Genomic DNA, 27474 nt, shown 5'->3' on the forward strand with positions numbered 1-27474 from the left:
CATTATTTGAAAATAATATTTTTTTTTTAAAAAAAGCAACTAGGAGGGGCTGAAAACATGTTACAGCACAGGACTAGAATTCTGAATCATCTTAATTACAGAGATGTTCTTAGAAAAGAAAGGTTGCAATTTCACAGGGCAAATGCAGGGTTCTATTTGTAGGCAAGATTAACCGACAGCAAAGTAAGGATGAAGAAAAAATACTCAGGTGGAAGAACTGAAGGAAGGGACCTGGATTCTTACAATCATAATATGTCTCAGGCTTGAAGGGACCTTAAAGATCATCTGACACCAAATCCCCTGCCACAGGCAGGGATGCCACCCACAAGATCAGGTTGGCCAAGGCCTTGGGATGGTGCATCCACAGCTTCTCTTGGCAACCTGTTCCTTACTACCCTTACAGTGAAGAATTTCCTCATAACGTTTTGTCTAAATCTATCCTCTTTTAGTTTAAGACCATCCCCCCTTGTCCTATCATTATCTACCTGAGTAAAGAATCCTTTTCCATCTTTTTTTGTAAGACTCCTCTAAGTATTGAAAAGCTACAAATAGGTCTCCCTGGAGCCTTCTCTTCTCCAGGCTGAACAGCCCCATCTCTCTCAGCCTTTCCTCATAGCAGAGGTGCACCAGCCCTCTGATTGTCTTTGTGGCCCTCCTCTGGACGTGCTCTAACAGGTCCACATCCTCCTTGTGCTGGGGACCCCAGACCTAGATGCAGCCTTGCAGGTGGGGAACAATCACCTCCCTGCACCTGCTGGTCACTCCTCTTTTGAAGCAGCCTGAGATGCAGATGCCCTTCTGGGCTGCAAGCATGTAGTGCTGGATCCTGTCGAGCCTTTCATCTACCAGAACCAAGAAGTCCTTCAGTGGATGACAAGATTAACATAAATCAATAACCTCATACTGTGGAAAAAAACAAAAAAAACACAACAAAAAACAAACAAACAAACAAACAAAAAAAAACAACATCAAAACATGGGTATATGAACAGGAGTGGACTGCCACACATGTGAAGTAAGTGAAGTAACACTTCCATCTCGGGACTGGTAAAACTTTATTAGGATCATGATGCCCAGTCAGAGGGCCACACTTCACAAAACATGTTCATTAACTGTATGAACTTCAGAAAGCATACAGCAGAACTGTTTATTTCTCTTTCAATCATCTGACTGGTTTCTGTAATATCAACTTGTGCTTCTATCGTAAAGACAGAAAAGGAGAGCTAATGAACCATTTCAACCTTTATCACTGGATAAGCTACTACATTTAAGACTAGCAACATGAAATATCAAAGAATCATAGAAACATTCAGGTTAGAAAAGACCTCCAAGATCATACAGTCCAACCTTTAACCTCATACTGAAAAGTCCACCACCAAACCATGCTACTAAGTTCTACATCTACATGTTTCTTGAAGACCTCCAGGGATGGTGACTCAATCACTTCCCTGGGCAGCCTGTTCCAATGCTGCACAACAGTAAAGAAATTTCTCCTAATATCCCACCTAGACCTCCCCTGGCATTACTGGAGGCCATTTCCCCTCAGCATATCAGTTGGTGCTTGGGAGAAGCATATAACATATATAAAAATAATATATATTACCATATATATATATATATTGCTCTTTTCTAATATAAGAAAAGAGGTTTGTACTAGTTTTGTTTTAGTTCCACTAAACCAAGAGGTCTGTATTAGTATTTTTAATTAGTTCCACTAAACCTTGCATTCAAATTGAAAAGCATCCCACTTAAAAAGTTATCTTCTCCTTTAGTAAACTCAGTGTGTGCAGGAAGCATATTGTAAGCTTTCTATGTAGTTATACCCTTAAAATGTAATTGTAATAACAGTATTAAAGTATACAACATAACCCAATGTTAACTGTTGCTGTAAGTACATACACTGCTTTGGTGTTGGCCATGCTTTAACCTGTGTGCTTGCAAAGTAGTAAAGGTCTCCTATTAAATGGACACAACAGAAAAAGCTTCTTAGATCAGAGAATGCATTATAAGCACACCCCAAACTGTTCCACCAAACACTGCTCATGAGAAGGAACACTTTTACGGGATGTCAAATAATTCAATTTCTTCTTAATTCCTTTTTTTTTTCTAAGATATTTTTACAAACACCTTCTAGATTATCTTTATTGCCATGACTATGCTATAAATCTAGATCCATAATAAAACAGATGTTTTTCATACTACAAACTAATTAATACTACTGTGCAGCCAGCAGGGGGTAGACTGGGATAACAATAGAGACATCCTGCACCAAAAAAAAAAAATGAAAAATCCATAACAAGCTTTAAAGAAATAAGAAAAATAATAATAAAAATCTTCTTTTGCTCGTAACTGTCATCAACACAAAGTAACACCTGGAAACGACTGCTTAATAAATGTAAAATTTGTAAAAACAACAAAAAAGCTGAAAATAATAATTTATAGTAGTAAAGTAATAGTGTAGTGAAAGAATATCAACCTCAGCAAGCCATACATTTAAAAAATGCTGGCCCAGTAACTCAGAAATAACACTGTGTGAGGTCTCTAACAAATCTTTAGAAAAAGCTTCTAAATAAAGGTTATTTAAAATTATCTGATATTATTAACAAAAATATCAATTGCAAAAACAAGCAAAGAATTTCTGGAAAACAAAGTGACTGTAGTCACAGAAGTTTGTATTACATAGAAGTCTTAATCTACACATCACAACTGCTTCATTATCTCAATAGACAAAATTTTAAAATACTTGGATGGTGAAACAACCTCCTCTGAAAAATGAGAACTGATCATAGAGAATCATTTCCTATTGCTTGCTTTTTCCTTAATCATCATACACATATGCTGCTGGAAAGGAGGCATTCTCCTAAGAGTTTTCTTCAATTGCCAAGAAGCTAATAATGAGCAAGGACTACAAATTCAAAATATACCACAACGTTTTTGGACACACCACCATAGGCCCTACCAAAACCCTACCAATGCAATCTGAACTTGCTTAAAACTGCATTTAAGCTGAAACAAACATCATCAGGAACACAATCTGAAAAACATGAAATAGACTCTCAGCAATGAACGTTACATACCTGAGAGACAGACTTTTAAAAAATATTTATATAGTCAGTACTTTCTAAAACCAGCCTCAAAACCTCATTCTTTTCTCCATTTAGCATTCAGTTATCACTGTACTCATTCTCACCATCTAGACTCCTCTTCTGCACCCCATCTGTATCTGTTTTGCATACCCAAGGTAAATCACAAAATCTTCAAAGCAAGAGCCCCTTTTTCCCCCTCACAGGTTTGTAAAGTATAATGAATTTGCATCAGGCACTGTAAGTAGAATTCATTAAAATATTTTGCAATATAACGAAAATGGCAACTCAACATATGATGATTGCTTACATTTCAATCAAAGACACAAGAGTCTTGATTTTTTAGGTAATTACTAGTAAGCTGAAAAGGGTTCCCAGTAATGTTCAGCAGTTGTAAGAGCCACCACAATAACTACCTCTAACATAAATATTGTTGGCTGATGTGCTGTGCTCTTTTCATACAAATGCTGCAGAATGCAACCAAACTACTGAGTTTGATGATTCTTTTTCCCTGATGAGCAATACTACCATACATATCCCTACATCATGTTTTAGTGCACAAGTAGGCATGCTGCAGTGCTGTAGCCTGAAACAACCAATTTCTTCCCCATAAACAAGGCATTTTATCACAGCATAACAATGAAACAAATAAACCAGTTGACAGTGCCCAGTTAATTACATTGGTATGACACGCTAAAAAATCTCTACTCAAGCCGCAGGGTTACTTCTCAGCTTGGTAATTCCTTAAGGTAAGTAAGGAACAACAACTAGCCTCTGGCTTTTAAGCAGGTCTGTGTACTCCATAAGATGCCTGCAGTGTCTCTTCATATTCAGAAGAAAATAGCATAATTATTACAATGTAATTAATGTAGGCATTAATTAACATAACATGACAAGAGTCCTTTACTACTTAAAGGACTAAGAAGTACTGTTTTGTGATACTTTTTATAAAACCACATAAAATAAACACAATGACTTTGAGCAAACTACTTCCCGTAACTGGCTAAAAAGAGAAATTGCTTTTATAATTATTTACAGTCTTCCCATATTCTACTAATCATATAAAAACACAAAATATAAAAGATGCTTACTTAGAATGGGGTCTCAACTGAGACTTTTACATAGCCTTATAGTATGTAGTATGGGGTGGAAATACTCTTTTTAATAAGTATTACACTCCTCTATCAAAATTTAGATCTATTCTACTCACTAAGCTATCTTATTAATAATGCATATTGATGTAAATGCAAACTGCTTGTGAACAAAACCCAAGTCATTCTGGAAAAAGGAATTAATAAACTTACCTACATTTCATATACAATTTGAAAATCTTTACTGTATTAAAACCATTTTCTGCACATCTCAACCATGAAATGCATAAAAAAGGAAACTGACCCTAATTTTAGTACATAATTATACACCTAGTTTTATAAATTAAGAATTCATTGCATATATGGTTGCTGAAAACAGAGAATCAATTACATAACACTTAGGTTTCAAAGGACAAAAGTGAGAGAATGAAAATATAACTTGAGAGAGAAAACACTCTTGAAGATTCTCTTCTGTAAATTGTAAATCAAGACAAATCTGTTCTCTGTAAAAACATGATAACATCTCCATATGCAAGTATTCTGAGTAGTTAGTAGAAACAATTTTATATTTGTTGACTTCTAAGTAATGAAAGGTTCCTTTAAAGCTACAAGACATACTGAATTTTAAAGATATTGATTTGAAAATACATACTATTCTAATTACACTGTAAAATAAATTCTAGTATTTATTAAATACAGTCCACAAAAATTTTAAGAGACTTGCACGTAATGTAATCTTTTGAAATATAATCTTTACAAGTTTTATTAAATTTGCTAATTACCCTAGAAATTTACAATTTTGTAGTACCTTTTTATTTCTGAGGTAGGCTTTCTTGGCTGAAATACGTCCACGCCTTGCTTCCAGCTGGCGAATTTTTTGTTGCAATTTTTGCAGCTCCTCTTTTTGCAAGTGTGCAGATGTTGCCATATCCTCTTTTTCAAGCATGGCTTCCATACTTTCGTAAGTGTCATAATATACCACTTCATCTCTCTTCTCTGTTTTAAAAATGTCAGCAATGAAAAAGTCAAATCAATAATTTGTATTTGATTAATGTTTTGTTCAACAACAACCTCAAGTTGCAAGACATAACGCATAAGAATGCTAGTCATTTCTGAGTAAGAACAGAAACAAAAGGTCAGTGTAATAGCATTAAAGAGCAAAGCACTAGAAGGCTTTAAAGGTTGTATGACAAACAGAAATCAATACAAATGAAACATACAACCTGTTATTCAGGTAAGCTCAGAGCATTAAAGAATAAACGCTGTAAATGTGTGCTTAAGTCTGTAATTTAACTTGATCATAATGCCCATGCATGTCTTCAGGTTTCTTAACTAATACAAGGAATCCATGCTGCACAGTAATATCCTTTGGTCTTCATTACAAAGTTCAGGATATACAGACTCTCTGAAGTCTTTAGCATGAGATTCCTCTGCCACAACCTACTATTAATTTCATAGGAGGGAAATTAAACAACACAACGATAAAAATCCTCTTGGGAGGTTTTTGACCTCCCAGTCACGTCCTGTGCTCAGAGGCAGCAGTGGGAGGGTAACTTCAAGGGAATCCTTCAAAGCATTACAGGCTTGTCATTGTAAACCATTTTATCAACAGTCATAATTTTTAGCCTCCTGAGTGGAGCAGTCAGTGTAACATTGAGCTCATCTCTAACTGTTGACTTCTCATCTCTTGCCAAGAAGGAAAGAGTGATAATTATAAATCCTTGCCGAATGTTTCAATGAAGAAGCAGAAAAGGTCTCGTTCCCTGCTTCATTGGCATAGCAGTACGAGTTGCTTGCAATACACCAAGATAGATATGCATTACTAATGGCTTAAAAAGCACCTATAGCCGGCATGACCGTCAAGTGACTCCTCTGCAGCAATACCAAGCCTTCTCTTTTCTCCTTTAACTACCTTTCAAGAAGTACCATGACTTCCTCCTACACTATCTGGGGAAGAGGGCAGGGTCTTCAGAACACTGACTGTTTTATAAAAGCAGTTTTTAGTTCTTGTTATTTGTGCAAGGTCTCTGCTGTAACCAAAAATCTGGTTGTGTCATGATAATTTCAGCTCAGCTGGACATGGCACAACCAGAAAAGAAATAACAGAATTATATCAACCCTAAAATAAAATTGAATACAAACAGATCTACTTAAATTTACTTTAGTGTTCAGTTTAAAAAAAAAAAAAGTTCCATGCAGACATAAAACAGCCAAGTCATTAGAACCCCCTTTGTGAGAAACTAAGCTGTGTTTTTGCAGTAGAGAACCAATTTTCTGTATTTCAAGGTAGTTGTCATAACAAGGAGAAATGCTAAGTAGGTAAGTGGACAGCAGAAGGCCTCGCTATTCCAAAATAAGGTGGAAGCTTGAGAAAACCAGGATGAGCAGTGAGGGAACTGTAAAATAAAGATCACAGGTTCTCAAAACATAAGAAATGGGAAAAAAGGGAAAAAGGAGAAATTAAAGGGTTAAAAAAATAAAAATTGTACATATATGATATAGAGGAGCATTGAGTAGCTTGTGAACCTGTAGTACTCAGACAATGAGGAAGCAGGAGAGGTGATCAGGTGTCAGGTAATAGGGAATAAATGGTTATGATTTGTTTACTATAACGTGCTCCTAAATGGCAGGACGCCTGCCATTGCAATCGCAAATAAAATAGCTTCACAGAAGATCCTGTCTGAAGAAAATTGAGATTTTTCTCACACCTTTGGAACAGTGAGTAAAATTTTAAAAAGTAACTAAATTATATTTTGCTACACACAAATAAAACAGGAGAAATTATATGGAAATTGTTTTAGAATTTGCTTTCATGAAGAGTTAAGGATGAATTTATAAATGAAACCCCAACAGCTCAGCTGCAAACTAGTCAAACATACCAGTCCTAAAACATCTAAAACTTTTTTTATTTTTTTTTTTACCAATAGAAGAAAAACTTGGCAATTCTCTTGCAACTTCCTTCAAAAACTCCACAAGTTTTCTATGAACTGCTTTTGAGTTTCTAAAATGGCTGTCATTTTAACTCTAAGTTTGGTAAGTAGTTAAACTTTTAATGGCTCAAACACTTTCAATAAAACAATGAGAATGACTCCTCTTTAGATAAGATCCACATTACTTCTAATTGTTAATAACCTCCGACTGAAACAGTAAGCCATTATCACTTGCTCTGCTGATGGCAATGCATCCACCTCAAATCCATCTTACAAAGATGTTTGTATGGACAGAACAACACTCTTTAGAATTTTAACTTGGTAAATTCACATTTTCTGAATGTTAGTGCAGGTATTTGATTAATGACAGTAAAAGCCTACTATTGCCATTTAAAATACAGCAATGTATTTTTATTCAATATTTTTCAGACTCAGTGTGCTGAATTCACAAAAGGAAGTGTTTTTCTCCCAGCTTTCAACCTCCAGATTCAATCTGGCAGAGAAATCAAATCATGCTCTCAAAAAATTCTCAGTTGAGACTTCATCTATAGTACTGCCAGTGTCCTGTAAATCAGAACAGAACCCAAAACCCTCCAATACATCTGCACAGAGTCCATATAGTCACTGAAGAAAGAATAGCAACACACTCTAGACGTCACTAAGACACATGCATTTCAAATCACACAGATGTGCCCAATTTAAAGGCTTTTTTTTTTTACTGACTGTAAGTATGCTTTAAAAAGAAAGCATAACTGAAGATGCCACAGACCATACTTTTCTGCTTTAACCTACTGAAGTTGCACATACAAGAAGACCACTACATCACTGAGAAGCTCTCATTCAGATGAGGTATAGCATAGTTTGGAAAAGGTGTAGCTCGTTTACTGTCACAATTTTCACACAATTTATTTTTCTATTCCTCTTGCCCAAGTAAAGTCCGAAGAGGTAACTTCATCATTTGAACAAAATTTCAATACATTTAGAAACCGCATTTTCCATTTTCTGATATGCCTGAGAGTTATTAAAAACAATAATTCCTATTAACGCAGACAGCTCTCATTAAATATATATGTATTAGATTTCTTTATTAAAGAATACTTTATAATTTTAAAACAGCAAAGGAAGCCAAAACAGTGAACTATTCTGCTGCCATCCAGGAATGAGAGGGCTATTTGTTTCGTTGACTTGGGGCTTTGTTTTATTTCAGGTCAGGCTGTGGAGCTGAGCATTTTTTTTAGATTTCTGAAGAAAACATTAGTGACAACTTGTAATGACCAATTATGTCTTTACAGCAGCTTTAATGTCTGAAGGCTCTGAGTTTTTACTGTCACTACACCAAAGAGAAAGGATTTTGATACACATCTCTTCTCAGCCTCCTGTTCAAGAGGTTTCCTTCAGTACAATCACTACTGATTTCCCAAGTACAAACAACTATCTATAAAGCACTAACTAGCATTCCACAGAGGCATGTGGTCAAAGCTCCCATATTTCTTTCAAGTCAGAATTTTCAATCCTGATCTTCCACAGGAGCAGTTAATATTGTTGGCACCACAAGCTTGAAAGAAGGATTCCTTTCACAACAGTGATAGGTGTATTTTTTCTTTCTCCAGAGGCAAGTCAAAAATACAACCTACCTTCATATCTCTATTCTCAAGTGACTTTTCTATCCCTAGAGAATTTGTTCCACAAGCCCTATTCGCTAAATAAAACAGAATTTAATGTGAAAGAAGATGTTAAGCACAAAAAGGTCCAAAGACAGAACTGGATTCAAAAACGCTGTACAACTTGCCTATACAATTTCAGTAGTTTGTATGTATAAGATATAGAATAGGTTTTGGAAACATGGTATTTGCACCACTGCTCTAAATGAGTACGATGGCAATACAACAAGCTTTAAAGTTTAGCTGAAGAATTCTGATTTACAGGAATATACTTTGGAAGCTAATCACTCTGAAGAAAAAAGTATTGCCAATGCAGATTTCCATGAGACAATTCCAGTAATTAAGACATATCTTCCTCCCTGAATTTAGTATTCCAAACCTTACATAGTACCTTATATACTTATTTCCAAACACAGACAATGACAACCATACCAAAACTTCTGTATGTGTATGTATTCATCTTATGAACAAGTGTAAATGATAACAGTATGTTAGAAAATCCAGCTCAATGTGGTAGAGAAACTGTTCTCATTTCATTCCCACAGGTTTTACTAGATTCTTAGGAAGAGAATTATCTTCTACAGAAGAAGTGTTAATTAAAATGCATAAAGCACCTGACATCAGTCTTCTGATGCTTTCAAGTTGTGCTGTCAGCAGTAGCTCTTCATATTTTAGGATCTCAAACTGCACTTCATATAATTGAAGCTGTAGATCATAATAATCGGCTTCTAACTGGTCCAAATGGGCTATGGCTTCTGTACCACCCTTCAGACTTTGCATCTAAATGGAAAGAGAAAAAAACACAGTTACAGGATAAGAAGAATACATCACTGACTTTATGAGTACAGCTAGATACAGTCTGGTACACTAAATATAACATGTTAAAATTAAACACATCAAGAGGAGAAGATAGGTTTTGATCAGGCATACATTTTCAGCCATAATACTTGACATTTTTTCCATATGTTAAGATATTGGCTTACTCCTTGTGATTGCTGAAGTGCTAAGTCACATATTGAGTAGTGTGACATATCTCTACAAGTCATTTACTCTACCATATGATTTTCTAATGAGATAATGAAATTACTATTATCTTCAAAAAGTGTAAAAGTTGGTTTGCTAACAGCATCTAATAAAATAAAGTTAAAATTGTCAGTAAAACTGAAGAAGGGAGAGAAATGAAAGGTGGTGGAAACTGGGAAAATTACATGTACTGATCCTCTTGTAATAAGAACTTAACTGAGGAGTTTCTTTAAAAGTTAAAAAAAAAAAGTCTAAGAGGGTAAATTGGTGCTTTGTCATATTTTATTCTCCTGCATTGCACAGTTAACCTTCTTGAGTAAAGGCATAACAAAGCGGAAAAGCAGAATATTTAATAAGCCGCAGTCCTTTATATGATTTTTCCTATTTTTTTCCTCAAAAAAATCTCTTAACCTTTATCTAGTACAGCAGCTTGGAAGGAAAAAGACCCAGAAAGCTTAAGTTCTATCTCATCAGAATGTATAGAATTTTATAGCAGCACCGTTTCTGCAGTCTTTCATAGGATAAAAAAAATGTAGACTTAAACATTTTGATGTATTTTAGCACTTGTCTCATATTTCTGACCCAAGAAAGATACACAAGGAACAACCTAAGTGAGCTCAGATCATTCTCCTTTCCACCTACAGCAAGCATGCATTCAACAAAACAAGATTTAACCACTCATCAGCTGGCAAATCAGATCATATTCAAGAAACAGTGACATGCAAGTGGATCTTACAAGCTCAATGTGGAGGGAAATCCAAGACATGCAGCTCTATAATCTATGGTTTCTTCAAAGACTAAGACTGTAATTAATAGCCACAAATGGGTCTCCTAGGATTTATTTATCAGGCATTTTTAGAAATAATTATACTAAACCAGGAAGATACCTGTACTGAATCAAACCAAGAATTGGTCTTATTCAATACTCTTTTTTGGACAAAGGTTACAACAGCAAATATGCAGGAGGATGAAATGCAGTAAGCAGTGCAGTGACACTTCTATAAAATGCTTCTCCAGCCTCCTGCACAGCTTCCAGCTCAATACCAAAGATGGCTTTTATATTAAGTACACTTTTATATTAAGTACACTGACTGCATTTTACTTCATGACTTTATCCTACCCCTTTTTTAAAAGCATGCAAGCTTTTAGCATCTGCATCATTGTTCACTGATATGTATTTCACAGCTTTATTAAACACGAAGGAGCAGTTCCCTTAATTATATTCTGTTCCATATGAGATTAACAGATGGAAGGACTGTGAATAGCTTCTTGAAATTTCTACTTTTGAAATTCCTTCTACTACATTATTTACTGAATGCATTTTTGATATATTAGCTATCAGCCTGAAAGGCTCATTAAGTCTTTAAGTGATTATCATAAATCTTACAGTCAATAATGCATCGTTCATGTCTATCAGTCCAGTGACACCAAAACGTCTTGCTATGGCAGTCTGTTACTCTACATCCATACCAAGCTACTATCTGTGATGAAAACAGTAAGTGACATGATGCTGGCAAGTTTTCAGGGCAAAAGAACAGATCCTCTTGAACCTTCCAGTTTTTCCTTACTAGAGGAATAGTGTTAATTTGCCAGAGAGTCCTGTGTTTTGGCATTTTAAAATTATTTTTTCATTCTGAATATGTATATATATATATACACACACACACATATATGTATGTATTAATATATATACTATATTTAATAGTATATTTATATATAAATATAATATTATATTCATAATATTTACATATTATATTATATATTAATTTAACAAATTAATGCTATGTTCTGCTGATTTTACCCTGCTGGGCAGCTAAATTCCACCATAACTGCTCTCTTACTGCCCCTGCTCAAAAGAAGAAGGGGGAGAAGAAAGTACAATGGAAAGAAAAAAGGCTCATGGGTTGAGATAAGAATAATTTAATTAAAGGGAAAAGAAAGGGAAGGTGGGGGGGAAACAAGGAAAGGTCACGCAGAAGCACAAAGCAAAGAAAAAAAGTGTTCCCTACTTCCCACCAATGAGCAAGATGTTTGGCCATGTCCCAGGAAGTGGAGCCTCAACACATAGGGGCTGTCTAGGAGTACAGGTGTCTTCATAATAAGAGCCCCTCCCTCCTCTTTTTCCCCCTCCCCAGCTTTCCTTGCTAGGAAATAGTGTGACACCACATGGTATGGGATATCCCTTTGATCAGCTTAGGTCACTTGTCCTGGCTGTGTCACCTCCCCACAGCTTGCCCACCCTCAAGCTGCTGGGGGAGTTTGGAGGGAGCCTTGGTGTGATACCAGTGCTCTTCTAGCTACGAGTGCAGAGCACAGCACTGTATGAGCTGCTGCAGGTAAAGTTAACTCCATCCCAGCCAGACCCAGTATAGATGTCATTAAAATTTCTGTCACAACTTAGAACTCTTGGACTTTGTCAGTGAACTGTAAAATTCACCCAAACGTGTGTGTGTGTATATATATAATACGTATAATATGTATATATATACAAATAATATGTGTATCATATATATTAATATATGTATATACATATATATGTACATGTGTGTATACACAAACACGTTTGGGTGAATTTTACAGTTCACTGACAAACATATATATTCTTTAATAAAAGATGTTTACAAATTTAAATCCACAGATTTTGCAGAAAGACAGTCAGTTTATGTCTCTGTACAGTCTTCAAAAGTGTCAGCTAATTAAGTTATAGCAGCTCAAAATTTCTTTCAGCTGCACCAGTGTCTGCACCATAAAAGACCTTTCTCCAACCAAATCTTAGCCCTGCAAGCACACACTACAGATGCTGCCAACTACCAGATCTATTTTAGGAACATAACATCACTATAACTCAGTTTTGAGATGCAACAGCAATGGAAAAAGAATATTGTCATATGGATGTCATACAATCTAGCTATACAACTGCCTCATGAAAAAGAAAAATTAGGACCTTTAATTTCAGCCATTTGTGTTGTAAGTTCATGAGATAGCACATCTAGATAATAAACCAGCATCACCACTTCTAGGAAAATTTGAGCATTGTTGTATAATTTAAGAGTGTTTGACTCTTTATGTTATCTAATCTGTTCTAGTAATTTGCTGCATCCTTGCTAGGAAAGAAACACGTAAAAAAGTTGCAGGCTGATCAACATAGCGAAAAAAATACCAGGAATTTTAAAGTGAGAATGCAATTACAGGAAAGAAACATTTTACAGTTGGATGAAGAACTAGAACTGAGGAGATATGAGATCAATTTCCTGATATACCTAAACTTCCTGCATTCACTCAATTTAATCTCTCTGGCCCTAATATAAGTTAGTGTTTAAGGTCTTTGTTGTCTCACTCATACTAAGTGAAGGAACCCAGCTTTCCTACTAGTTCTACGACAGAAAAACAGCATCTGTAAACCACCCCACAGGTAATAAAGATATAATGGATTAAAACAGAAAACCTCTTACAAGAACTGTAGCACACATACTAAGAGAACAGACAAAATTAATTAAAATTAGACAAACAGAATATAGCACAGAGGGTCATCAAATCCAGCTTTCTACCATCATGGAATGCTTTCAGACAAATATAAAAGTAACTGCTTTCTTAGAGTAAGTTCTCAAAGTAATTTCCATGTTGTAGCTGTAGTTCTTAATCTGCTTTTGGAGAAAAACAACAACAAACAAACAAACCATAAAAAGCTCCCACCAAAGCCTCTGTTTGTAACTCCTACTGGAAATCTGTTCCAGTTACTCCTTCCTCTACTACCCTACTAGAAATATTCTTCTGTATTTAAATATTTGCTTGTTAATTCAGTTAATACCACTTGTTTTTACACCAGTACTGAGCAGTTATTTTATTGCCACCATCAACTGGAACATTAGAAGTGAATAAAGCAAAATCATTTAATATGTTATTAAAAGTGAATCAGATGTGTTTAAATAAAAATTCAAAGTTTTCCCAATTTTAGTTTTTTTACTTAGCCTTTCCAAAAATCTATCACAGAAAGAAAAATGGCTGAGAAAAGGTACAAAGAAACATACCACAGCGAAACGGTTCTCTGAAAAAAAAAAAAAACATTTTGTTGCATCTTTACTAAATTGCTCTTTATTTCTAACAACAACAACAGATTAATTTTCCAGGAATAGCTAGTCATGCTCTCTTGAATAAAATCCCTAATAAAATTCCTATTTTTGCCAATACATCCAAGGTGGGCAAAATGACAGACGTGAAATCCAAGACATGCTTAAATATTCAAAGTCATTGGAAGCAGATGTATCTTTGATTCAGGCTTAACGTATAGGAAAAAGAATTTTTAGAATTACCAAACTATGAAAAAAAAATTAAAGAACCCAAGCAATACTTTGCTGAAATTAATTTTTATGAAAATATCTCTAAATGTTTACTATATAAATTAAATTGTTTTGAAGTGAACATTTAGAACTCAACTGTACACCTCTAAAGGGGAAAAAAAAGACTAGTTACTAATTCCTATATGTGCAGGAAGGTCCTTGTTGGAGTTTAAGTGTCCAGTCACTTCCATTTGTCCAAACTATTTCACATACTTAGAGGATTACCAAGGATTTTCACTGTGATCTAGTGATTCTGTTTACTGTCATGAGGACAGGGCTTGGGAACAAGCCCACAAAAACAGACTCTGGTCTGCCTCAAAATGAAAGTTTTCATCATTCCCCTCAAACAAAATTCAGAAAAGCATATGCAATTTGGAGTGCTACCAATCAGGAAATAAAATAGCTCAATATGTAAGCAGTGTAGAGATATTCTTTTGACTTTTTTCATAGAATCATAAAATCATCTAGGTCAGAAAAGACCTCCAAGATCATATAGGCCAACCTTTAACCTAGCCCTGCCAAGTTCACTATTAAACCATGCTACTAAGTTCTATATCTACATGTTTTCTGAAGACCTCCAGGGATGGTGACTCAATCACTTCCCTGGGCAGCTTGTTCCAATACTTCACAACTTTTTCAGTAAATGTCTCTAATATCCAGTCTAAACCTCCTCTCACAAGTTAAGGCCATTTCCTCTTGTATTATCACTTGGTGCTTGGGAGAAGAGACCAATTCCCACCTCATTATAGCCTCCTTTAAGGTACAAAAATACTGATAACCATAAAGCTAACCATTCAGACTTCACAGATGTTGTTCAAATCCCAAGTATTTATGCATGCAAAGTTAGAGCTCATAGGCTGTTCCTCCTACTGTAGCAAACTGCCTAAAGCCCTCACTCTATACTTTCAATTACACTCCTTCTACATATGTAAGTGTGTTAGTGATTTATGAGAATCTCCATTTCTCTCAGATAAATCAAAATATTAAAATAGCCATTTTATTAAAATGTGGATGACACTAAAGTCATTTCAAAGGCACTATAATTGACATGGTCAGCTTCTTTAAGCAGCTTTTGATGTGTGACTAGAGTAGTCGTCAGTCTATGAACGAAAAAAAAAAAGCAAAAGCTTTCCTTTAAAAAAAAAAATACTGTCACAGTGAGAAATAAATTAAGTGACGTATTAAAAAGAGGACTTTATTCTTAGTTCAACTGCCAACTTTAGCTGTTTTATATTGTTTTATCCAATAAATAATATACATGAGGGTGCAAAAGGATCAAGTAGCAGGAGACCAGCTATTCTTCTCTAATAACCACATGGTAATTCCAAGTAAATAACTTCATAATCAACATAATCCTTTAAAGAAACTTTTCACATGACTTCCTAGCAGGGTTTATTTTATTTCACAACTACATACTCCCTTCAAACCAAATGACTGAGGGGGTTCTTCACAGAGAGGGTGGTTGCACACTGGAACAGGCTCCCCAGGGAAGTGGTCACTGCACCGAGCCTGTCTGAATTTAAGAAGAGATTGGACTGTGCACTTAGGCACATGGTCTGAACTTTTGGGTAGACCTGTGCGGTGTCAAGAGTTGGACTTGATGATCCTTAAGGGTCCCTTCCAACTCAGGATATTCTATGATTCTATGACTGTGTCTTCCTGAGTTGTACACACCTGGGACAGCTGGTTGGCAGATCAAATATCAGCTGTACAGGCTGAAGGAGTTGGGGCTGTTCAGCCTGGAGAAGAGAAGGCTCTGGAGAGACCTCGTTGCGGTCTTCCAGCACCTAAAGGGGGCCTACAGAAAAGCTGGGGAGGGACTCTGTCAGGGATTGCAGTGATAGGGCAAGGGGCAATTGGCTTTAAACTAAGAGAGGGTAGGTTTAAATTAGATACTAAGAAGAAGTTCTTCACTCAGAGGGTACGGAGGCACTGGAACAGGCTGCCCAGAGAAGCTGAGGATGTCCCATCACTGTGTTCAAGGCCAGCTTGGATGGGCCTTTGGGCATCCTGATCCAGTGGGTAACATCCCTGACCATGGCAGGGGGGCTGAAGAGGGTGATCTTTAAGGTCCCTTCCAACCCAAACCATTCGCTAGTTCTACATACCTACAAGACTCAGAGGGCTGGTAGCGTAGTGGTTTGGCATCCCAGGCTTTGGGAAATTTCAGTCCCTAATCTTCATAATGCTACAGACCCCTGCTGACCTAAGATCATGGTAGAGGAACAGCTGGTGCTAGGTCTCTGTAGGTCTCTCGACATGCAGGGACTACATAATACCCAATAAGGCTCACCAAGTTTTATTCCAAGAGATAAATTGACACAAAAGACAGAAGTGTATTGCTGCAAGTGTAGTAAATGTAACAGTGGTTATCTCTATTAAAGAAACAAGCACAAAGTGGAGCAGTTACAGAAAAGGTTATCAGGTCAATAAACTGAATATAGAGCCTCTCCTGTCTTGCTTTTTTCTAGCAAAACCAAGGTTGAGCAGGCATAGCACAGCTTCCTATAACTAAATTAGAGATTATAAATGCCAGTGAAGAAGAAGAGGTATTTAAACTGAAGACCAACACTTGCAGAATAATAAAGGGCTGTAAAGGTCAGAAGTATTTCCAGAAGCTGTTCGTGCTTTTGGCACTGCCATGGCTATGTGCGTATCATTTCTACTATGTCAGTTGGCTAATTTAGAATTGACCCCAGTGCTTTCATTCTGTTTCCGCTATGTTAGTCTCTAGGATTATCCATCTCTTTCAGTATGTCATTTCAATCATATAACAAAAATCTCCCAACTTTGTCACCAACAAACTCCACCTTTGTTGTGACATCACTAAAAACCAGAAAGAACTACACTACGTGTACTACACTAACAAACTTTCTGAATGCCAATCCAACAGTACTCCTCCAACACAGTAAAGCCTGTGTAAGCTGCAGATAACAGCAGCTAAGTCTGTAGTATTCATGCTTATTTCCATCATCTCCAAATAAGAGTTTTGCACAGTAGTTGGAAAACTGTATTGAAACCAAAATCAAAAGATACTGTTCCTCCACAGGCAACTATTCATTAAAGTCTTTTAAAAGTATTATACATAGAGAAAACCATTTTATTACTTCTCAGGTGAGAAAAAGGCAGATGATCCACCTATAAAGATAATGTGGAAAACATAGCAACTTTCTAGGTACTTAAGCATGGACACATTTTAGGAGACAAAAAAGTGCTTGATTTACATACTAAATGAAAACTACAGAAACAATAACATTTTTCAGAAACAAGGACGTATTTTTCATCCCTCTTAAAAATCAATCAGCAAGATGATTTTAGACTGGGAGAACATGGAATTATTAAGTATAAGAAAAGCATGTATAGTATTTTCCATTCATCTCCCTTTCCTACTCAGTAGGAACAAAGTTGTGTAACCAAACGCATCAGAAACACACTTCTCAAGCTTAAAGAAAAAAAAACTAATAATCTTTTTATTTATTTTTCAATGCCATCTCTTCCAAAACAAGCAGCTAACATATCACCAGCTAACATTTATGATAAGACTGCATCCTGCCACCTATAATATGAGGTTCCCTGTCACATTGTCACATCCAAATTTGCACAGTTAGGGCTATTACATTCTCAAAGCACAAAAAAGACATTTCAGAACAGAAGCTGATCTTTGTATCGCCCCATCAGCTTGTTTTGATCCAGAACTCTCAATAGCTTGTAATCCTGAAGCACCATGCTGACTCACACCCATCAGATGTTTCTCATCTCTCATTCCCAAAAGGCCCTCAACCTCTCACTTCAGAGACCTCCATCACACCACTACACTGTAACATAACTTGTTTTTCTATCCAGCCCAAAATGCTTTTCCACATTGAAACCATAATTCACTCACCAAACCGAATCTCTGTTATCAAAAATTTACAAGGACTACACTGGGAGAAAAATAAAACGTGCTAATGGAAAGACAGTGCACACCTAGCCTAAACATGTGAATATATTAAATATAGCATTTCCAGCTGTCAGTGCTAAACTCTCTCATCAACTCAGCCTGATAAACTCAGGTTTTCTGAAAATTCTTGGCTTCCTAAATAAAACTCAAAGTTGTCTTCTTTACACAGTTATTTTTCATGCTGTGGGTCTTTCATTTAATCTCTCTTCCTTGCACATCAAGTTGTCTGTCTTCTACAGAAACTCATACAATAGGTACGTAGTCTATTAGGCCCGCAAACCTACCAATCTATACTGTGTTAAAGTCCTGAGTTCTCTGCATAACCTTTTTAAGGCAAAGCCACCAGGTTAGTGAAATTTTGCTGGCCAACGTGAATCTGAAAGTGCTCTAAAAATGTGATTCCATGGTTAAAATGTACATTAACATAAGTATGACAGCCAAGCTCTTAACATTTAGCATCCATAAGACAGTGAATTTTAGAAGAGGATTGGTAGTACCTTTCCTTTGAGGAGGTGTAATAAAATCCAATACACGTGGTTTTATTTATTTTTTTTTTCCTGCTAAGGCATTTAAGCACAATTTTAATGCATGCACTCTTTCCTTGAGTGCTCTAGATACCACCATCCCCTCTGGAAGACTGCTTTAACAAATAGATTAAGTAGAGACAAAGAAAGTGCTGTAGAACAGGCTAGTCATCCATGTAATTACTAATGTGCAGACTTCTTCCATCTGGACTGTCAGAAATTACTCCAAAAAGGTGTTCATGTCTCTGAGAGATAAAGTGTGGAGATTACATAGCAGCATATTTCTGTTCCTATCCCTCTCTCTTTCTTCTATTCATTTCAGTGGACTGCTGTAAACATTAACAGTAGAAGCCATCTTCCTGATTGACTAAACAGGAAAAGGTGAAAGGAAAATATAAATGGTGGGTTTTGTACCTACCACCTACACCAACATTGCAACTCCATTTGCCTAACATGGTAAGATGCTGGGAATGTTAAAATAGTGACTTTTATTATAAAAGACTGAAAAATAATGACTTTCAAGTGCATTAACACTCTTTACAGTTCTTTTTTCCTCTTCATGTTTAATTTTTCAATCTATTGTTATGAAAAATTACCTCTTCTTTCAATGCATGTTTCTTCTGCTCCAAACAGATTTCTTTAGCACGCATCAACTGCAGAGTCTCCTTAGAAACTGCATACTGAAGCTTTTCCATACGTTCCACTGCTGCTGCCCATGCTGCCTTACCAAATTTTTTCTGGTCTGCTCGCATTCGATCATACACAGCTACAGAAGGGGAGAAAAAGTAGAAAGCTTATCAGTTTTGTCTTCAAATCTCTAGTAATTTTACTGTAGAGACCATGCATACATTTGTACCAAAAAACATACAGAGTTCTCTTAGCAGAATAGCTATTTTACAGAGTACTAACATTCATATCCAATACATAATTACTCTTAGGATCTATGCAATTAGCTATTTGTTGATAATTTCATCACTGTAATTCCAGTTTTTGTTATTCACAGAGGAACTATTCTAAATACATAATGCCTGAACATCTGAACAACAAGTTTAAATTCTTGAGTTAGTAAAAACACTGTTTAATATTACCATGTGGTCTTAAATTACATCCTGAATTTCCCCTGCTTCAGAAAGCCTCTATCATCACATACTGGTCTCCAGTTCCCTTGATAAATTCTACATTTCAGTAGTAAGTTTAACAGAAATTAGCAGTGAAACAAGGATTAGAATTTAAAACCAAAATTTCATCTTCAAGTCAATTGCAATTCTGCAAGAATGAATTTAAATAACAAAATTAAAAAATCAAAATGCAAGTTATTTGACAGAGTTAAATTAACTAGCAAAGTACAATCTGCCTTTGATTTAGACTCCCTCTTTTTGAGCCCCAGACAACACCTGAGCTAATATACATGAGATTTTCACCATTTTTAATATACAGATCACATGATACTGTACTTGCAAAAGCCTTGCAACTCAACCAAAAGGGTAGCATTTGGTCCCTAGACGTTAAAAGATATTACATGCTGTCAGTAGGTAATAAATACTTATTTGTAGTCATGTGTTTTTTCCTGTCATGTATTATTACTTTGGTATATAAGACCTCCCTGAAATAAGGAGGAGGCCAAAAAAAAAAAACACACAAAAAAAAGCAAAACAGGAAAACAACCTGCACACCAAAGTTCTACAGTTGCCAATATTTTCCAGACTTTTTGTTTCCCAGTGTTCTCTCATAATCCTTACAGCTGTATATAAAAATATTATGTAGAAAAAAACTAAAGTAACTATAAAGATACATTCTTTATTAACTAATGGGGTATTTTATTTGGCACATTTATCACATTAGAAAAGGAACTAAATACATTTAGAATTTGCTCTAATTAAATTCCAACATGCTTGAACTGGTTTAGTCACTTTTTCCAAGTAAGGTGGAGTTTCACGTTATCCTTAACCTGGGTTGTCACTGAGAGGAATTGTTTTGCAGTGACTGCTTCTCTTGAGGCAGATCTAGCTGTCATGCAGGGAGATGACAGGAAACCTACCCATCAAAAAAGATTTTCTCCCAGGGATACAGCTCATTCATCTGGTTGTACAATCACTATCACTAAGGCAAAGAAAGAGACGGGAACCATCAGTCAGGCATGGAAAAGAGTGGGACAAACCATGCAAGTGGTAGCCCACAGTCAAACTAAAATAGGTAACGTGAAACCACACCCTGAGGTTTGTTTGCCCTAATTAACCCATTTAGGTTAAAATGGTACAAGGATAACAATACAGATGTCTATGCAAGTCATACAACCTTGTTTAACTGCACCAACTCGTTTAGTAAAACTTCTGCAAAGGTTGTATCCATGAAGATTTCCAAGCAGAGCAGTTTTCACTGAGAGTTAAACTGAGATGTTACTCAGTATTTAGAACTATGAAAAAATTGAAGGCTGGGGAGACAGGAAAAAAGAAATGAACTGAAAAGTAATAAACACTTACTACTGTGGTCTGCCATAACCAGTACAGAAAACAGAATTCGTCAGGGACTCTGTGCTCCCTAAACCTTTTCCAAATGTACAGTGAAACTAATAAAATCACGCTGAGAAGATGCTTGTGAAACTTTATTAAATAATTTCCGTTCTGCCTGCTCCTGATGATGTTCTGAAAAGGCTTATTTGTGAAAGATACGAATAGACATAAAGGAAAAAACAAATGGGAATGATGACTGCATTTTTCTTAAAGAAGACTGATCAAAAAAAGTAAGTCACACAATGCAATACAGAGCATGACAAGCATTAAAATAAAAATCTTTATAGTTTATTTAAGTATAGGATAGAAGAAAATAACTACCTTTCTGTGCTTTAGCTGTTATTTCGAAGTATTTAACTGTAAGATCTTGAATAGAAAGCACAGCCATGTGGGCTTTTCTCTGCCAATCAGCATCTTCTTTTTGCAGACTCTCAATTCTTCTGGGGCCTAGGTAATCATTCGCTATTGAGATCTGAAAATAAATCAGACCATAATTAACAACACGATTAAATCGTTGCTATTTTGCAAACAGCGATCAGTTTCAGTGTGGCTAAGAAAATACTTTAAAGAAAGAAAAAAAGGAGAGTAAACCAACAGCAGATCACCATGTGTCCTACTCAACAGAAAAAAGTGTTTTTGTTGAAAAAGTACATTTGTGGTTTCGTTACTATTTTTACTGGAAGCACAACAAACTCAAATATAAATCTGATTTACCAGTATCTTTTTGTTAAATTTCATATCTTCAGACAAAAAGCATGCTTTATGCAGGCTTTCTTCCAGCCTGGGATATTCTGGTCTGAAATAAACAAAATCTCTTCGGTCAGAATTAAGTTGGAAACAGGGAACGTGCTGGGGCACTGGGAAGTTATCATCGGTTTTACACAGAATCACGGAGTCGTTGAGGTTGAAAGGGACCTCTGGAGAGTCAGGGTCTGGGAATTCAAATACTTTTTCATTCCTAAGACCAAAGCAATCTGGTAGCTATGAGAAGCCAGTAAAAGATCTGGAGTTTGTGTTTGTTTTTTTAAATTCATGAAATTTATAGCTTTCTCTCCCAAACTGATTTTTTACTCATCTTTAGAAGTTGAAGTTATCTGTAGTTCCACTGCAGAAAACAGACTGTATTTCTAAGTAATTAAATATTTAAGCTTGATCCTGCAATACCAAAACATCGTGATTTTGATTATTTTTATATTTTTATAGTTGAATATTTGAATTTTCAATTACTACTTCATATTCACATACTTGAATATTTCATTTATATCAGTCAAGACAAAAAAACTAAGCCAGAAGTACTCATAATCTTCTGTGTAACCAGATATTTTCACCTGAAGCTCTAATGACTCAAATATTCATCTCAATTTCACAAGGCTTCACTCTGGTCTCAAAAAAAAACATTCCACTCTACAGGTTTACTTCAATATTCAAGATCGACTTCTACATATGCATTTAACCCATCTCTTAGAAAGATGATTTTTAAAAGTAAAAATATAGGAGGTATATTCTATGTAATTATTCATTTACTGAAAAATGTTTAAAGTAGTTTAATACAATACTTTAATCTATTTCATACTTCTACTTCCAAAGCCATTAAAAAAGACACAGGCAAAATAAAAATGTGAACGAATCTTAAGTGAATATTAATCTTACTAGATAGGTTGTAACATGTAATTCAATGAAGCACACGTGTCACAGTTTCCACAGGTAATGCTTATGAGTGAACAGACAAGAATTTCTAAATGAAGTCAAACTGTAAGTAGACATCAGTGAATGATGACTGGTAAGTTAATGCTTTCCATTTACACGGAACTATGAAGAAAGCTCCTTTGAGAGGCAGAATAAAAACAATATAGTTAAAAGTCTTCCTTCTTTTCTCCTAGACAAAAATGAGGTATTCTGATATAGAAACTGACGTGGGATCACTGAGTAATGTGAGTAACATTCTTGTTAGCCATCACTTCTATGAGGATAAGAAGCCTCAAAGTAGCATTTCTTCACACTTCTTCATCTAGTTTTGCCTGCCAAAACATTATTCACACACAACACAAGCTAGAGATTTAGCATGACACAATACAAGCGTGCCTCTGTTCCAAAGAGCCAGTATTTAGAAGTATCAAAGGGAAGCACCTTTTCGGCCCCACTTGGAAGTACTGCATTCATGTCTGGGGCCCGCAGCACAAGAAGGATGTGGACCTGTTAGAGTGGGTCCAGAGAAGGGCCACAAAGATGATCAGAGGGCTGAAAAAGGGTTGGGTAGCAGGGGTGAGGCTGGGGTGGCCTCTGTGAGCAGAGCCAGCTCCAGATAGCTCCAAAAGGGACCTGCTGCTGGCCAGAGCTGAGCCAGGGAACTGTGCTGGTTGGGTCTCTGGGAGAGCAGATTGAAGAGAGGAAAAAATACTGCTGTGTTACAGCAGCCTGGAGAGAGATAGTAGTGAGCTGCAACCCTGCAGCCCCCAGGTGAGTGCAGCAGGAGGGCAGGAGGTGCTGCAGGCAGGCAGCAGCAGTTCCCCTGCGGGCTGTGCAGGGAGAGGCCCCTGGTGGAGCAGGCTGTCCCCCTGCAGCCCATGGGTCCCACATGGAGCAGATCTCCACGCTGCAGCCCCCCCATGGGTGGAGGAGCCCCCGGTGGAGCAGGTGGATGTGGCCTGGAGGAGGCTGCGGCCCATGGAGAGCCCCTGCAGGAGCAGGGGCAGAGGGTGACCGTGAAGGAGTGGTGAAAGCAAAGTGTCAGGGACTGACTGCAGCCCCTTTTCCCCGTTCCCCTACATCATTTCAGAGGGAGGAGGTAGACAAGGGTGAACAGGGGGAAGGTGGTTGTTGTTTGCTTTTAGTTTCTCACCGTTCTAGTCTGTTAGTAGTAGGCAATAGACTTATTTAATCTCCCTATGTCCATGACAATTTTTGAGTGATCTCCCCGTTCTTATCTCAGACCCTGAGCCCTTTCCGTTTTATTTTCTCTCCCTTTCCCTTTGAGGAGGGAAAGTGAGAGAGTGGCTGTGGTACAGTTCAGCTGCCCAGCTGGGTAAAACCACCACACAAAAGGCAGACGGCCATGGTTCTATAAAGCTTTAGAAACTGGGGAAACACAATAAGATTGAGTTGTAAACATTTATGAGGATTGTTCAAGGTGGTACAGATGCTCATAAGAAACTTTCCCTTTATGCATCTGTTCATACACATATTCTCATTTAAAAGATACCAAGAAGCATTCTCCAGAAATGACTACTGTTGCAAAGCAGACCCCCAAGAAGCTGCCTGAACAGGAACAGACCAACCTCACACCTTGCGGCTACTGCAATAGTAGCGCACTAAATAAAAGGTTCAATGGAGACCTGGAAAGAAACATAGGACAGATGCATTTCACTTATGGGCCTTAACTACCTGATTTTATGCTTAACATCTGTAGCTACACAGTTTGTCAATTAGCAAGACATTCAGAATAGAATAGATGAGGAGATGAGGATTCTTCCTTAAGTGTAGTACAAACAGATGACCAAGGCATGTCCAGTGTACACGATGTGCAAGGGGAATACACAGGCATTTTGACCTCTCCATTACATAGCTTCAGTAAGGCAGCAGAACCATTGCTCTCCTACATGCACACAATGTTAACTTACTGGCTCCAAAGCCGTCACAGAATGGCTGAGCCTGGAAGGAACCTCTTGAGGCCATCTGTCCAATCCCCCTGCTCAAACAGGGGCACCCAGAGCAGGGTGCCCAGGATCACATTCAGGTGTTTTTTTTTGTTTTTTTTTGTTTTTTTTTTGTTTTGTTTTGTTTTTTTGTTTTTGTTTTTGTTTTTTTTTGTATTACCTCCAAGGAAGGAGACTCCACAGCCTCTCTGTGCAACCTGTACCCATGTTCAGTCACCCACACAGTAAAGATGTGCTTCCTGGTGCTCAGAGAGAACCTCCTGTGTTCCTGCTTGTGTAAACTGCCTCTCATCCTGGCACTGGGCAACACTGAAAAGAGACTGGCTCTGTCCTCTTTGCTCTCTCCCTTCAGGTATTTATGGACATTGGTGATGTCCCCCTAAGCCTCCTTCCTCTTCTTCAGTATGAAGAGTCCCAGCGCTCTCAGCCTCACCTCACAGGAGAGACACTCCACTCCTTTCACCAGCTTCATGGTCCTTCACTGGACTCTTTCCAGTATGTCCACTTCTCTTGTGCTGGCGGGACCAAAATTAACACTACTCCACGTGCAGCCTCACCACTGCTGAGTACAGGGGAAGGATCACCTCCCTCAACCTGCTCACAATACTTTGCTTAATGCAGCCCAGGATACCACTAGCCTTCCTGGCAGCAAGGACACCTTGCTGGCTCAGTTCAGCTTGGTGCCACCAGGAAGCCGAGGTCCTTTTCTACAGAGCTGCCCTCCAGCTGGGTGATCCACAGCATGTCCTGGTGCCTGAGGTTGTTCCTCTCCTTGCTGAACTAAGGAAATTATGGAGGTGGGGGCATTTCTAAGGGAATGGCCATTCAATAGATGGAGACAGAATCTAGGTACCAGTGGGAAACAGTCTTTGACAAGTAAAAAACCATAACTGCTTCCTTAAGAAACGTGGCTAGGTAGGATATAAGGATAACCCTTACACTACTAACTGAAAAGCTTGTTCCCTTCACAGCCAACAAGTAGCCTATAATAATGGGAAAATAAGCTGGACCATTTGACCATAAGGAAACACTAAGTTTAGTCTTTGCTACTGTTGTTTAGGATATCCACAACTGGAGACCTGAGTACACAGAAGCAATTGAAGTTTAAAGTGACAAATTCAGAATGTGAAACTACAAGAATAAGGGACAGAGCCTTGCGAATCAAGAGCTACAAATGCTCACGAGAGGATATATGTACAAGTAAGTGTTAAATTGTAATATACCATTTAAGATACATAATTAAATTATATTCATGTATAAGATATATTAACTGTAATTATTTAGAGTTGTATGTTATCTTAGGAAACAGAAAGTCCATGGAAAAAGCTAGTAAAAAGCTAGTTATTTAATTAAGGAAAGATGACAGTTGTCATAGAGAAAGAAGTTGGGGAGAAGAGAGATAGAAGGTGTCTATGGAGGTTGTGACTCATGAAGAACACATGGCAGTTTGCCTACCCACCTACAATACCTTCATGAAAGAGGAAGACGGAAGAAACAACGCTCTCAAATCTGTAGGTGACAGTTTAAAGAGGAAAAGGGAAACACACATGGATCACTGAACAGCAATTTGAATAGGCCCATCTTTTTGAAGGCTTTGTTTTCTATGTTCTTTTCAGAATTAATCCCTTTTAATAAATGCATTTGTGATGGTAATAAATGTCATTAAGAAATTAAAGGAAGATCCTATGTGCTACTGCATTCCATTACTGTTTGCAATGCGTGTGTAATATATTTTGGCTTCAATTTTGCTCACTGCACACCTCTATGATGCCAGCATCCTTTGTTTTTATAGGACATAAAAAAGCATGGGTCAGAAACAGAAACACAGGTCATAAACAGAAACAGCAGACAGCAGCTCAGAAGGGCTCTGGGGGTACTGGCTGACAGGCCATGAGCCAGCAGCACACCCAGGCAGCCAGGAGGACAAACTGCATTTTGGGGTGCATTGAGCACAGCACAGCACAGCCAGCCACACACAGTGATTCTCCTGCTATGTTTAGTGTTGGTGCAGCCTCACGTTGAGCACTGTGTACAGTTCTGGGCTCCACACCACAATAAAAAAGGACGTTAAGTTACCTGAAAGCATCCAGAAGAGGGCAATGAAGCTGGTAACAGGGCTGGAAGGCCTGTCCTGTGAGGAGAGGCTGAGGACACCTGGGCTGTCCTGTCTGGAGCTGAGGAGGCAGAGAGGCAGCCTCACTGCTCTCTGCAGCTTCCTGAGGAGGGGACGTGCAGAGGAGGTGCTGGCCTCTGCTCCTGGCCGTTGACAACAGGACACAAGGGGACAGCACAAAGCTGTGCTGGGGAGGTTCAGACTGGACATGAGGAAAAGTTCCTTTACTGTGAGGGTGGTCAAACACAGAGAGACTTCATAGAGAGGTGGCTGATGCCCTGTGCAGAGGGCAGTGTTCAAGAGACATTTGGGAAATGCCCTCACTAATATACCTTAACTTTTGGTTACACCTAAGGTGGTTCTATTTTGTGTTATCAAAATGACTACTGCCCATGATAGATATGACTAAAAGAAGATGCTGAAGAATTAAAATGGACATCAAGAAAGAAAAACTAAAAAAGTGTCATCATCTAATTGATACTTCTTGCAAACCTATGCATCTGCTTCAGTAAAAAATGTTAGTTAAGAATTCAGAATTTTTATATAGTTGAAGTTTATCTAACATAAAGAACAAACTCACTTTTTGTTCTGAAGTTCCTCAATTGGACTT

General features: G+C 37.4%; 1 protein-coding gene across 2 annotated transcripts in view; it reads right to left on the reverse strand.

Annotated features, from left to right (window-relative positions):
• JMY (junction mediating and regulatory protein, p53 cofactor) overlaps positions 1-27474 on the reverse strand; it is a 69394-nt gene that overhangs the window by 14237 nt on the left and 27683 nt on the right. For both annotated transcript variants that reach the window (XM_032205636.1, XM_032205635.1), the window contains exons 3-6: positions 21420-21570; positions 19185-19354; positions 9379-9544; positions 4982-5169 (exon numbers count right to left, since the gene is read on the reverse strand). In XM_032205636.1, the coding sequence (XP_032061527.1) occupies positions 4982-5169; positions 9379-9544; positions 19185-19354; positions 21420-21570 (675 nt within the window). The remainder of the gene's footprint in view (positions 1-4981; positions 5170-9378; positions 9545-19184; positions 19355-21419; positions 21571-27474) is intronic.

The sequence above is a fragment of the Aythya fuligula genome, chromosome Z, assembly GCF_009819795.1.
Source record: "Aythya fuligula isolate bAytFul2 chromosome Z, bAytFul2.pri, whole genome shotgun sequence".
Taxonomy (NCBI): domain Eukaryota; kingdom Metazoa; phylum Chordata; class Aves; order Anseriformes; family Anatidae; genus Aythya; species Aythya fuligula.